The sequence below is a fragment of the Arvicanthis niloticus genome, chromosome 20, assembly GCF_011762505.2.
Source record: "Arvicanthis niloticus isolate mArvNil1 chromosome 20, mArvNil1.pat.X, whole genome shotgun sequence".
In the NCBI taxonomy this organism is placed as follows: domain Eukaryota; kingdom Metazoa; phylum Chordata; class Mammalia; order Rodentia; family Muridae; genus Arvicanthis; species Arvicanthis niloticus.
The window spans coordinates 25,494,480-25,508,499 of record NC_047677.1 but is presented as its reverse complement, the minus strand read 5'-3'; the positions used below and the strand labels follow the sequence as shown (position 1 = coordinate 25,508,499).

Below are 14,020 nucleotides of genomic sequence, written 5' to 3'. Positions count from 1 at the left end.
ATAGCCACCTGCAGGAACCAAGAGGGTTTGTGTTTTGAGAACACAGAAAGTCATCGTTGACAAGGGGATGCAATTATCAACAGTCTTACGCCATGCCAACCTGATGTGCTACTCCTTTAGCATCCCTTCCCCACTTCAAAAAACAAGTTCTGCAAAAAAGTAGCATTTACAAAGTGTGGGCCCTGAGCACGAAGCCGCTGTGGTACATACTCATCGACCTTTCCTGCGCAGCTCCCAGGCGGAGAGACTGCGCAGAAGGACGAACGCGGACTAACCCTGTGTCATGGACGTTTAAAGAGGGCAAGGTATATATGTCTTCGTGCAATTCTCATGTGAGAAGCTGAAGTCCTAAATCATAAAAGGAAACGCAGACAACCCTACGCTAGAGAGAGGGACCAGAAAACACCAAGGTAGCAAGAGAACTAAAACTGCAGAGAGAGGGGCGGGGACGGGGGCGGGGCAGCGACGGCGACCCGGAAGTGCTCTCGGAAAGCTCGCTCTGGCCCGGCTACGCCCACTCCACGCATGCGCGCTAGCACCGCCCCCACAGCCCTCACCGCCACTGGGACAGGCGGACACCGCCATAAAACTCCCAAGCTCAGGACGGGCACGCGCACGCAGCTGTCTACGTCGTGGCGAACGAGGCCGCACTGCTTTGTCCAGGGGGCGGAGCTGTCAGTCAAAGTACACAAGCTGCTGAGGTAAGTGGCGAAGACTTCCAGAACCTTCGGTGGGGAGCTGACCCCCTAGGATCCTACCTGCCAGGACTAACTGAGAGGGTGGAAAGAGACCCTGGAGGCTCCCCCGCGCCGGGCGTATGCAAAGGCAATTTCCTCCGACTGAGCATGCGTAGGGCGGGTTGGCGCCTGCGCCGTGGGTCGGCAGCGAGCCTCTCCTTCCTCCCGGAATTATTTGGGTGGGAAGCGTACCTTGGGTGGAGTTAGAGTAGCCAGGATTAGTGTGCTGACTCCTCCCCGCTCCAGCGAGGTTCTTCCTTCCACCCAGAGAGAGCCACCGCGTCCTGATGCGGATGGTGATCTGTCTGTTTAGGTGGAACGCTTAACGATTTGCTAGTAGAACCCAACGGTTGTCATAATTAGCCACCTCCCTGGATCCGAATCGACTTAAGCATCTGGTTTGTTCTGAGCTTTATTTTTAAGAAGGATCTCTTTTGTTTTGTTTTAAGACTATAAGCGGAAAGTTAATTTATGAGTGCGAGGTCGTCCCTGTCGTACACAAAGTAAGTATTTTAATCACGCCAGCCATATTGTGTCCCACAAAATATCATTACTTTTCCTATGAGCGTTTCCTATGCTTGTCAGCAGCCACAGCTTTCTTGAAAGGGCCAAGTTCCAGGTACTCAATCATCGGGCGCTCGACAAAATTTCACTGAGTGCCTCCTTATGGGGCTGGTCGCCTCCTGGGCAGCAGAGTTGAATACTCCACACAGAAAGAGTCATGACTGGAACTATCTCTGTCCCCTTCAGTCTCTACTGAGCTGCCAGCTCTTGTCCTAGTATTTATAAATCATTCATCCAGGAGACACTGTGACAAGGGTTTTATACGATGCCTCAAGGGTACAAAGGGTAGTTTGTTTGCTCCTTTCCAACATCACGGGATCCTTTTCTCTGCCTCACACTTGCTAAGCAAATGCTCTAACCACCGAACTGTGTATCCCCAGGCCCAAGGTCACAGGTGGACCAGGCAGGTGGAGGCTTGAAGCTGGTGTCGGCTGCCTTCCTCTCCATAGCTTATCATAGCTTCCCTGAACCCAGAATATTCCCTTCCGGATAATAGAACTAACAATCTTACTATGGGGAATGGCTTATCTTTTGCCTCTCAAGTGCTGGATTATAGGCAGTGACTTCAAAGGATCCCCAACTCCTCCAAGTGCAAGCACTTCATCCATTCTAGCTCCATTACAAGAATCTTAACAAGATCATAAGGTGGATGTGCTGACTGAGCCCAGCGCTAGAATGTGTGACGTGCATACACACATCACCACATTGCCTGCCTCCTGAGCAGACCCTTCCCTTCCAGGAGTTTTACATGTAAGTGTGAAAAGCTGGATTCTGCATAGGGAAAAGTGAGTGTGCTAGTGCATACCTGTAATTCCTACACTCAGTAGGCCAAGCCAGCAGAATCTGGAATTGAAGACCAGGCTGGGCTGGTTTGTTTGTCTAGGCTATATGTATTAAATCCTCATAACTCTTCCGTAAGGTAGGCACTCCACTGTTACTGGTTCCATCCATCAGTTGAGGCATCAAAGAAACAGAAAAGACAACTGATTTGTCCAGTCTCCCAGCAGATAGCAAAGCCAGGGTACACACCTAGGCAGGCAGTTCTTTACAGTCAGTTCTTGTTTAAAGATTTGCTTAATTTTCTCTCTCTCTCTCTCTCTCTCTCTGTGTTACTTAATTCTCATTCATTCTCTCTCTCTCTCTCTCTCTCTCTCTCTCTCTCTCTCTCTGTGTGTGTGTGTGTGTGTGTGTGTGTTGACCACGGAGGTCAGAAATGGGCAGCAGATCCCTCAGAGCTGGAGTTGTAGGTGGATGTGAGCCACCAAACATTGAGTGCTGGGATCCTACCTCCAGTCTTCTTCAAGAGCTGCAAGCACCCTTAACCTCTGAGCCACCTCTTCAGCCCCCATAGTCAGTCCTTAACCACTGTGCTAGCTTGCCCTCATGCACAGTTGCACATGAACAAGCCATTGCTTCAAAACTTAGATGACCTTTAGGAAGTCAGGGGTTGCTGTGGACTATGTAAGCGTTTTATGAACATACCTAAATGAGTGCCTACTTAGAGTTACAGGAATCAATTAGTCCCCAAGCTCAGCATTTACAGTCTAGGGCTTGTTGCTCTGTTTACCCCTTAATGATGGCATCCAAAACTAGAAACTGAGGTGTAGCTCAGAGTGGAACATGCTCTTAACAGGGCCCTGGCTTTCATCTCCAGCACCAGAAAGAAAAGAAACCAAATAAACCTTAAGCAAATCATTAGAACCAGACGTCCTACAGGTGTCTCTCTGTCTCAGCAAAAAACAGTGTCTAAAGTTAACCTTGCTCGGATTCTGATTTCACACTGGTTTTCCACCCCAACTGTTTTGTATATGGAGCTGTACATCTGAAAATTGGGATGAAAGTAAGATGAAAGGGAATTCCTTTGATGAATTTCAGCTTAGAATGGTCACTGTGGCTTGCCTTTGAAGCTGACTGGCAGACCCCTGGGTGCTCTGTAGAGCAGCTGATCTCAAAATACAAAACCCAAAGCAGTCTCAACTAAATAGAACATCACCAGGGTGGAAGTTAAACAGTTCTCAGTGGGTCCTGCTCAGAACTGGGAGGAAGTAAAACCAGAGCTGCTCTCCAGGGAGGGGCCGAGTGCTTTGTATGCTTCCTTGAATCCCACCAGGGATGGGTTAGAGACTTGGACTCTATTTTAAGGAACAATTAAAAGTTTACCAGGCTGTATTTTGAGCTGGCGTGCCACAAAAGTGCAGTTATAAATTCCACACAAAGACTTGCTTTATACAAGTACAATTCTGAAAGTAACCTAAGGGCAAAATTAAGAATGTTATCAGTGAGCTGGGCATGCTGGCCGCCTTGCCTTTTATACCATCCCTGAGAGGCCCATGGGTCTCTGAGTTTGACACCAGCCTGAACCACATAGAAAGTTCCCGGACAGCCAGAACTACACAGTGAGACCCTGTTTCCAAAAAAAAAAAACACCTTAAAAGGAAAGAGCCAGTTAATGAGATTGTGTTTCTTTGTAACAGGCTGCTAGTCTAACAGCCATAGTTTTTTTGTCTTCTTAGCCCATGTCAGTGTTCATTAGTACAGCCTGTGACCGACCATATGATGGAATGAGAGACAAGGCTCTGCTTCTCTGACAACCATGTGTCACTGCCCCATAGGTAGGAACCAGCAGCCACCATCTCTGACTGCCTGTACCGTTTCCTTAGAAGGAAACTAGATGGTCTGGACATAAAGGATTTTCAGGAACATAGGGTTCTCTAGTATTTTTCTGTTTTTAAAAAAAATAATGTTTCAACTTTTTCAGCATTGGGAATTGAAACTAAATTGTAAAATGTTTGAAGCTTGTGCACCACCCAGCCTTCAACTTTTTCTAGCAAGTATGTCAGAACTAAGGTGGAGAAGTGAGTAAGAACTATTCAACCAAATTCACCTTGGTCATAATAGAGGGGAGATGTGTTTTTATGGGTTGTTTTGTTTTGTTTTTTTGAGGGATCTTATGTATCCCAGACTGACCTTGAACTTGCTATAACCAAAGATGACCTCAAGCTTCTAATTCTTCCGCCTCTGCCTCCCAGATGCAAGAATCTTACTTCTGTGCCACCATGGCTTCTTTAGATAGTGCTAGGAGCTAAGCCCAGGGCTTCCTGCAAACACAACTGACTGAACAACATCCCCAGCCCTGGAAAATTCATTTTAAAGATTGTTTTAAAGCCAGACATGGTGGCACATGGCTGTAGTCCCAGCACTTGGGAGGGTGACACAGTGAGGTTACCACTAGTGTCATTCAGGCCAGGCCAGGATATATAGTAAGTACTAGCAAATTAAGGAACCTTAATATTTATATAGCAAATTAATTTATATAGCTCTATAAATAGGGCTTTTTTTAAATGCTGAAATCTATGTAATACAAAAATTAGCTATTGTCTATTGTTACTAAAACAGCCTCTTGGCTTTGTTTTCCAGGCTACAAAATCCCCTGCCTTAGCCTCCTGTGTAACAAGAATGTCCTAGTGCACACTGCTACTCTTGTGTAAAGTCATTTGTTCAGTTAAATTCTAGAATCCTTACCCAGTGAGAAACCACTAACCACATGGTTTTATTGAAGTTTTATTTAGTATTTTTAAATGGACATAAATAGCTCTTCAGTTACATTAGTAGACATACATGAGACTTGTGGCTACCAAATTGGGCAGAACTAGAATATCAGAACATTTCCAAGGCAACAGCAAGTTCTGAATGGCATAAACATGGTACTAACCATTTTTAAATTATATACTATAGAGTCTTCCCGGGCTTCTGAGGCTATGTTCTTGTTCTGGAGTTTTGTGTGAGACATGTGTTCAATACTGGGATCTAGGTTTTCAGATGGCGCACAAAATTAAGCCCACAGATGCTCAGTTCATGAAGGACCATTGTTTCTGAGATCAGGTCCTGAATTATTTTTGTTCCAGTTTGGGGGCGCCACCAAGTGTTAGATTTAGGTATTACACTTAGATGAAAAGGTTAACAAGTTCTTAATGAATGCGCCAATAGTTTCCTAACTGATTTCCCTTCCTTGGGAACAGAACACAGTGTTATTCTGGACTCCTACTTGGCAAGCCTGATAAGTGAACTTCATGCTGTGGCCTGGTGAGGAATGTACCCAAGACAAACTGTCCTGTGGAGCAGTATTATTTCATCCTTGGTCCCATTTCTGCCTGGAGACTGACATATCAACCTTCATAACTCATAAATTATCCACACTCAATCCCAAGGGACATCATCTGTTAGTGGGAAAAATAGGACTCTCTAAGTAGGCAAGGTTTCTTTTGGTTTTGGTTTTGGTTTTGGTTTTGATTTTTGGTTTTTCAAGACATGGTTTCTCTGTGTACCTCTAGTTATCCTGGAACTTGCTAAGTAGACCAGGCTGGCTTTGAATTCACACATATCCACCTGCTTCTGCCTCCCAAGTGCTCAGATTAAAGGCATACGGCACCATACCTAGTTTCAAGCGATTCTTAAACATGTTTTTACTTCAAAACCTAAGTGACATTATAAAAGGCTATATAAGGATGGAGGATCCAGAAAGCTGGCCCTGCTGGGCCAGAGTGAAGTTTTCCCATCTGGCTTTATAAACTTGCCAATTGCTGTTTCTTTCCTCTAGTGAAGAGAGACTTCTACTGGAGGGAATGGCCGCCTCCTCATCCTCATCTTCAGCTGGTGGGGTCAGTGGAAGTTCTGTCACCGGATCTGGTTTCAGTGTGTCCGACCTTGCCCCACCACGGAAAGCTCTGTTCACCTACCCGAAAGGAGCTGGAGAGATGTTAGAAGGTGATCTCATGCTGTGTTTGCTGAGTGACGGGCTTCAGACCTGGAGTGTGTGTAGAACGGAGCTGGGGCTGGAGGCCCTCTAGACTTCTCCAAGCCAAAGCCCTGGAGTAACCAGGTCAGGGCTGCCACTGGTGCCATGGACCCTCTTCTTTGGTCTCCTGCTCCAGGTTGCCTTGTGATACCTGCTTGATGTATTTTCTCTTTTAGTGAGTGTCTACAGATAGAGTAACTCCACAGAGAGGCCTGAAGGGGAAATAAAAGTTAATGTATTTACCTCTGTGAAGGTGACTCTCATGGACCAGTGCCGGACATGGCTGTGTGACTGCATGGCTTTTATAGCACTGGAGATAGATTTACAGCCACCATCTTATCACACAGACTGGCTGGCCAGAAATAGGTCACGGGCAGCAGCCATGAAACAGCGTTAGTGACTGGAACGTATCGGATTCATGTTAAGCTAGACTGGTAATTCACTGTAGAAGCATAAGACTCATGTGAGACACTTAACTTAAAAATGAGTATGGCTTGCCAGGCAGATGTATCTCTGAATTCTAGGCCAGCCTCGTCTTCATAGTGAGTTCCAGACCAACTAAGGATGTACCCTCTTTTAAAAAAAGAAAAGGAAAGAAAAGAAACAAAAACAATTAAATGCACATGTCTGGGCCCACTCTACACATCCTGAATTAGCCTAAGACAGGAAAATGTGTTTTTTGACCAGTGTCCCAGGCCTTCTCATGAGGGGGTCTTTTTATAATTTAAAAATACTGACAAAGAACCCATTAAGGACTCAAAATTCACTGGAGTCAAGCATTTTTGTATTGAATTATAAAATGGTCTTTTTTGCTTTAAATCTTGCATATTTACATGTGTATATTTTAAATTAATTAGGTAATAGCTCTGAGAAAGGTACAAACTATATTTAGGGACTGGCTTTTTTAGGGCGATCATTACACATTTATATCAGGGTACTTAAAAAAAAAAAAGTTTCAGGTTAAACTATGCCAAAGCAGTGTTGGGGATTGAACCCAGCGGGCTCATGTGTGGTAGGCAAGCACTCTTGGACCTGACTGCATGCCTGGCAGACTCTAGTACATTAGACTTGGGTCGTTTGCGTCTGCTCGGTAGTGAAGCCACAGGCGACATGTGGTGTGAAAGGCGGTGTATCAAGCATGCATGCTTTCTGCGTTGCCTTTTTGTTGGTCTCCATTGTGTTGATATTGAAGTTGGTATCACCAAGTCTGACTGGAAGTAGAGGCTTTGTGTCTGTCTTTGCTCTCTGCAGCAGCGATGGACTTAAGGAAGTTTGCCACAAAACAAATGGCAAGTTTTAGGCATTTATAGTGCTTAATGAGCTTTATAGGACAGAGGAGGCTCAGTGCTTAACACTGCTTCAAGAAAAAAGTCATTCAAGTTAGTCAGAAACTCAGGCTCTAACGGGTTTATATCTGGCCATTCGCATTACCTCATTGAGGAATTGATTGGGTTCTATCATACGGTGGCTTTATCACATGTAAATTCATGGTGTACAGTTATGACCTCCCTTGTCCCAGAGTCTCCCCAGTAATCGTAAAAGCTGTTTACAATGAAAGACAGCTGATTTCACAAATCAAGTACCTGACGTACTTTTGAATATCAAGAATACAGAAAAAGGGCTGGTGAGATGGCTCAACTGGTAAAAGGTGCCTGCCACCAAGCATGACCGCCTAAGTTTGATCCCTGAATTTGATGGTGGGAGAAGAGGACTGGCTCCAAAAGTTGTCCCATGAGGACCCATACTTAAGTAAATAAATGTCATATTTAAGAAAATGAAAAGACTACCATTACCCCCACAGTATCTTCTGGGGCTTGGTTCTGCTTCAACCTCTCCTCCTCCACCACCTCCGAATTCCACACCTATGCCTCATCTCCAAGGATACTGAAGTCAACAGGTGCGCAAGTCTCTTCCGTGAAGTGACATGGTATTTACATATGATTTGTGTATGTCCTTTCATGAAGCACTCCTAAATATGAGTTGACAGGAATGTCAGATCCTGAGGTGACTCTGTTGTACATTGCTATGCCTGCATCAACGCCTTTTTTCTCTTCGTTATTGCTTTCATTTAGTTTTGAGTCTTGTGTAGTCTAGGCTTGACCTCTAACTCTTTGAGCGCCTTATCTTCCTCCTCCTCCCTCCCAAGTGCTGAGACCACAGACATATATCACTGTCTGCTTTGTTCTGTGGTGGTTGGGGGCTGAAGAGATCGATGGCTCAGTGGTTAAGAACACTGGCTGCTCTTCCAGGGGTCCTGAGTTCAATTCCCAGCAACCACATGGTGGCTCACAACCATCTGTAAGGGAATCCAGTTTCCTCTTCTGGTGTGCATGAAAACAGCACTCACATATATAAAATAAATAAATCCTTTAAAAAAAAAGAGAGTCAAAGTTGGGTGTTAGTCATAATCCTAACAGGTTCAACTTGATGTTGCCAGCCCCTAATCTAGGACATAAATGCAAACAACCTGTGTTTAACCTCTGGGATGAGCTTCTCGTTCATCTGCTGTCTGCTAGCAGCAGCATGCAGTGAGCTCTAACAGTCTCCGGCTCTCTGCTAACATTGCTCTCACCCAGCTATTAGTGAGCAAATTAGAGGCTGCCTTCCAGCCCAGAAATGGCTATATCTTAGGGACCTCACAGGCCACTGATCATATAAATCACCTGGGACTGTTCACTTCCTACTGGGAAGTAATACCTTTTAAATGAAATGTCTTAGCATTGAATTGAATGGAATTGATGATAGAGTTAGATTTGGGTCGTTTACTGAACTTTTTCACCACACGTAATCTTTGCTTGTTCTTTAAAAAGAAAGCTGATACACTGTTGACTGGTGTGTTGATTGTAAACAGGTTGCCTCGGGCTGACTCCTGGAGAAATCTTGGCCTATAGATTGGTAGATGTGACACATGGTATGATGTGGCTTCAGAGACAGTGGACCTGGGATATAAAGTGAATAAGTAAAAATAAAAAAATAGAAATAATAAAAAAAGAAGCAGTAGGCTTTGTAGTCCATGTGGAGCTGCATGTGAACAGCTCCTGGCCCTCCGGGTGGGAGAGTGATACCCAGACACCTGTTTGAAAGGTGAGCTTCTGTCTTTGCTTTGGTACTCATTACTAAGGATAGGCCCATGTGAGGACTTAAGTGTGGTATCCTGGTGATTAAATGAGGGTGGGAGGCAGCGCTTCCAGGAGCCTCCCCACCCGGCACTTGATCCTTACAGCCCTAATTCCTACTTCCTGCAGTTCAGGCCAACTCTACTTCTGCGTGTCGCTCTTTGCAGAGTAGCCAGTGGGTTGTAGGTGAGCTCCTGAAGAAGGATGCCGGTATATCATTGTCATGCAAGAGCACATGATACACCACATCTTTGGTGTCAGTTCTCAGCAGCTTCCTCCCCTGGGTGGACTCTGGAGTTGCCCACTGCTCTCTGCCCTTATCTAGATATAGTTCATGATGTCATTAGCATGTGCAGATCTTTACACCAGTCAGAAGAAAGGGGTACACCTGGCATGGTGGTGCTCTAGGTCTCGCCTCCAGCACCTCAAGAAAGAGGGATGAAAAGCCAAGAACTTAGAGACTACTCATCCTAAGAATGATACCCCTCCCCTCCCCCTCTCTGGCATTGGTTTGAAGGAAGTAAGACAGGAAGCCCTCTGGTTGTGTGTTCACACCATTCAGATAGACTCAGTATCTGGACCTTTCCCTTTGATCACCCAGACTTGTAAAGAAAGGTTTGTGTGAAGCTCAGCATGAGGCCGAGCATGTTAGTATCTCCCTGTCACTTAATCCCCGTGACACACAAGTCCATGACTGACGAGTGGGTGCTGACATCTGGCAGTGCTAGTGTGAACTCCTACCTTGAGAGGGACAGCTGTGTCCTCTCTTCCATTTGTCTGGGAATTTCAGCAATAAAACACTTGCCCTGGGGGTTTGCTGCCCTTTCCTACGTAAATTATGTCTCTGGGGATGTGTTTTGTAGGGTCAGCCTTTGCACTGACGGCTCCTGACTGAGCGAGCTAGCTACCTTCTTGTTGGCGGTTGTTGGCACCAGCTGGGCACTAGGCTCTGAACTTGCACCATTTCCCTTATCGGGATCCAAACTGCAGTGTTCAGTCTGGTTGGAAGTTCAAGGTTGCCATTTGTGCATACAGAGTGACGTTTCCCAGCAAGGTTTCTGATGGTCATGATGATGTAATTTGATAAATTAAAAGTCAACAGCTGTTTTTCCCTTGGCTGTTTTTTAGAATGAAAGTAATTGGAGTTCTGTCATAGTAAGTCATACAAATACCATGTAGCTGGGTATGCCAGCTGCCTTATTTGCCTGCTGTACAGAAGAGAACAGGTCAGGAGGCGGGCAGTGGTAACCAGGGCATCAGGCTAGGGCTTCTTGTTTTTGTTTTTGTAACACTATTTTTGAACTCTCAAACAAGGACTATTTTAATATTAGTTATAGAAGAGGTAGCTTTTACAGAGCAATGTTCTAAAGGATCTCCTTTGTTCTCACCAGAAACACTTCAGACCTCAAATGTAAAAGCAGGGAATGAGTGGACAGCCTCTCTTGCCTTTCCAGAAGCCATTAAAACTGAGTCTGTGCCCTTTTGCTTGTAGATGGCTCTGAGCGATTCCTCTGTGAGTCGGTGTTTAGCTATCAAGTGGCGTCCACACTTAAGCAGGTGAAGCACGGTAAGTACAGGAGCTGCTGTATGTTTATGGGAAACATAACATACACAGGGGCACAGACTGAAAGATCACTGCTGTGTCAAAGCCCACACTGGTTAAGTGGACCTTCTGAATTGAAGAGCATTCTAAGATCTCGTCGAGCTTGAAAATCCCCTTGCAGGTTTGAAGTTGAAGCCCCAGGTTTAGTTCTCTAGGGGAGCCACCACTGCCTGCTCCTCTGCTAACTTTGCCTCTCCCTTCTGAGACTGGCTACTGCATCCCTTCAGGGACCACCTTCTTCTGCTGTCTGTAGCACTCTCTGCCCTGTCGAAGCCCTGAGCCCCAGGTGCCGTGCACTTCAGTGAGTCTCCATAAGCACTGGTCCTCCTGGGACAAACCATGGGAGCTTCCGCCTCAGCCACCTGAGAGCTGGGATTATAGACATGAGCTCCACTCGTGAGTGTCTAGCACTCATGAGAGTGTGATGATGGTGATTATCCTGTTACTTTTTACAGTGCTAGGCTCAAACAAGGAACATGGTACATGCTAGCATGTGTTCCACCACTGGAACATTATTGCCCTTTATTATTTTCTCACTTTGAAACTCACTGAATCGCCCAGACTGGCCTGGAACTCGAGCACTGCTGCCTCCATTTCCCAAGTGCTAGGCTTGAGCTCCCACACCTTGCTTGCTTTATATTCTTTCTCTTCCCTCACACCTTCCTTCCTTCCTTCCCTCTTTCTCCCTCTCCTCCCATCTCTGTCTGTGTGTATCCTGTCTGTCTGTCTTTCTCTCAAGCTCACACTCTCTTTTTTTCTTTTTTTAATTATACATGTAGGTATGTAGTCCAGTATGGGTGTGTGCAAGTGAGGGTGAGGGCCTCAAGAGCCCGGCGCTTTCAGGTTGTGAGCCCCCTGATATGGGTGCTGGGAAATGAACTCAGGACCTCTGCAAGAGCACTCTATGCTCTTAACTCCTGAGCCATCGCTCCAGCCCCTCTCTTTTCTTTAAGGGATTTTTAGGGAGCTCACTTTTGAGTACCTCTCTTGCTACAGGAGCTTCTTTGCCACAGCAATAGAACCCTGCTTGCCTTTGAGCAGAGGGAAGTTTTTAATACAGATTTAAACATAGGAATTAATAGAAAGACCCTTGGGAAAAGGAAAAAGGAAAAGACCCTTAGGAAAAGGAGAGTATGGATGTGGGCTTCTCAAGAGCGTACTGCATTCATACTGTATTTCTTAATAACTGTATTTAAAATTGTTTTAATATAAAAAACTTTCCAGGGGCTGGAGAGATGGCTCGGTGGTTAAGAGCACTGACTGCTCTTCCAGAGGTTCTGAGTTCAATTTCCAGCAACCACATGGTGGCTCACAACCATCTGTAATGGGATCTGATGCACCCTTCTGGTGTGTCTGAAGACAGCTATAGTGTAGTTGTATAAATAACAGCAAATAAATAATATTTAGGGGGGAAAAAAACCAACTTTCCAGACTCTGAGAAAGAAAATAACACGGAAGCCCTCTCTTGAGATTTGGTCCTAGAAAGGGTTGAGCCTGAAGGGGTAACAGACCTTGCCTTCATACAACAAGAAGAAAAAAGAACAACATTCAGATAAGGGCTGGAGAGACCAGCTTTCCTAGTTACATACACATACACAAAATAATAAACAAATAATGAGAATGAATGGATTCAGGAAGACAGCCTGTGTCAACCTCTGCCCACCATGTGCATGACACACATCCACATACATGTGTACACACACACACACACACACACACACACACACAAAGGGCAATGCACATTGAAGCTGATACAGCTCAATACCCTGGGTTGACCCTGGGTTCTGTCTCCACTAATGCAAGCAAAGAGGAGACGGAATGCAGATGAATGGAGAGTGGTTGGAAAAAAGGTTTTGGTTCTGTTTGTTTTCAAAAATTAGTCTCCAGCAGACCTACATAAAGTAAGGCCCCGTTACTAAATCACAAGTGGAAAGCCCACCTTGAGACTGTGCCTAGACTGGTTGTCAGGGTGGTAACTGTGGTGACAGGTTGATGGGAAATGCCCTGCTCTGTTCTGTCTCTTGACTACAGATCAGCAAGTCGCTCGGATGGAAAAACTGGCTGGTCTTGTGGAAGAGCTGGAGGCTGATGAGTGGCGATTTAAACCCATCGAGCAGCTGCTGGGGTTCACACCCTCCTCGGGTTGACGTTGCCTGTGTGAGCACCCTCAGGGCACAGCCACCCAGAGAGTCTCGCTGTACTGTGAGCTGCATGTCTGAATTCACATCCATCCTGGGCTCCTCTGTTTCTAGTCATAGGCCACAAGTGCTCATGTGAGATGTGTGGAGATGGTTTCACATTCATGTTCTTTAAAGCATTGGGCATCACTTGGGAAGCAGAGGCAGGAGGAGGATCCCTGTGAGTTTGAGGCTAGCCTGATCTACATAGAGTTTCAGGACAGCCAGGGCTATGTAGAAAGACCCTGTTTCAAAAATAAAAAGAAGTATTGGGGATCAGATGAAGACAGTCCTTTCAGAGAACCAGGAGGGCTGGGATTTAGGAGACCTATATTCTCACAAACCAAGTGGACACACGCCAGAGTCAGCCAACTGAATGGTGTATATCCTGTCATTCAGAGAGTATCTGGTAGCTTTCACCAGCCATGTCCAAGGTCAGCATCTGTTGCTTCACGGTCACAGCCCAAACCTTCTCTTCAAACATTCTCTTCATGTGTGAATGTGATTTAGCTCAGGGTCCGTCCAGATGGAATTTTAAAGTGTTCTTTCCTCTCTATTCTTAGGAATTTAATATTATGGATTATTTTTCTCACCTCTTACGACATGCCAAATGGTGCTACTCCACCCCATCTCTGTCCCCCAAAATTGCTTTTTGAATGTTGCAGCACTTGAAAATATGAAGTGACCTAAATCCTTTTAGACCCAGAAGTCTCAGTCCAGCTCACAGGGATATGAAAGCAATTCTATAGAAAATAAATCCTCTCATGAGTTCCAGATTGGTGTCTTCATCCTTTCAGAGTCTGGGGGACTTAGACAGAGGAGCGGTCAGGTCAGCTTTTCCTTAGACTCTGAACTCACTTCTCTTAAGTAGACAGTAGGCTTGCTTTGCTGCGAGCTGTTTGCTTGTATAGAAGCTCCAACTGACTGCTACCTCAGTAGGGGTGACAGTGGGTTGTTTGTTGGTTCATTTGTTTGGAACCTTGTCTCTCGGTAGCTAGGCTGGCCTCAAACTCAGAGCAGTTCTCCTG

The 14,020-nt window shown here is 45.5% G+C and overlaps 2 protein-coding genes across 8 annotated transcripts in view; one reads left to right on the top strand and one right to left on the bottom strand.

Moving 5' to 3' along the window:
* Positions 1 to 900, bottom strand: part of Ascc1 (activating signal cointegrator 1 complex subunit 1) — a 97,392-nt gene extending 96,492 nt beyond the window's left edge. Inside the window, exon 1 of one of the 4 annotated variants that reach the window (XM_034524229.2) lies at positions 759 to 900. The gene's annotated coding sequence lies outside the window, so the exon portion shown is untranslated. Of the gene's footprint in view, positions 1 to 210; positions 429 to 557; positions 694 to 758 lie in introns of those variants that run through there. The other 3 variants (XM_076916639.1, XM_076916638.1, XM_034524230.2) reach the window with 3 other exon arrangements.
* Positions 557 to 13,766, top strand: Anapc16 (anaphase promoting complex subunit 16). 4 transcript variants are annotated; one of them, XM_034524231.2, is made up of 6 exons: positions 557 to 701; positions 1,187 to 1,240; positions 5,899 to 6,065; positions 7,898 to 7,993; positions 10,705 to 10,779; positions 12,847 to 13,766. In XM_034524231.2, the coding sequence occupies exons 2-6, from the start codon at positions 1,209 to 1,211 to the stop codon at positions 12,960 to 12,962; spliced, it is 486 nt and encodes a 161-aa protein (XP_034380122.1). In that variant the 5' UTR covers positions 557 to 701; positions 1,187 to 1,208; the 3' UTR covers positions 12,963 to 13,766. The 4 variants fall into 4 exon arrangements, with proteins under 4 accessions (XP_034380122.1, XP_034380124.1, XP_034380123.1 ...); XM_034524233.2 differs by lacking the exon at positions 7,898 to 7,993; XM_034524232.2 differs by lacking the exon at positions 1,187 to 1,240 and having other exon boundaries at positions 566 to 701.
* Positions 13,767 to 14,020: the final 254 nt, after the last annotated feature.

Bases quoted from the DNA above. Each gene is read 5' to 3' on its own strand.
- Anapc16 (XM_034524231.2), top strand. From the start codon at position 1,209: ATGAGTGCGAGGTCGTCCCTGTCGTACACAAA. The intron at 1,241-5,898 runs GTAAGTATTTTA...TCTTTCCTCTAG, and splicing joins TCGTCCCTGTCGTACACAAA to TGAAGAGAGACTTCTACTGG. The intron at 7,994-10,704 runs GTGCGCAAGTCT...TTTTGCTTGTAG, and splicing joins AAGGATACTGAAGTCAACAG to ATGGCTCTGAGCGATTCCTC.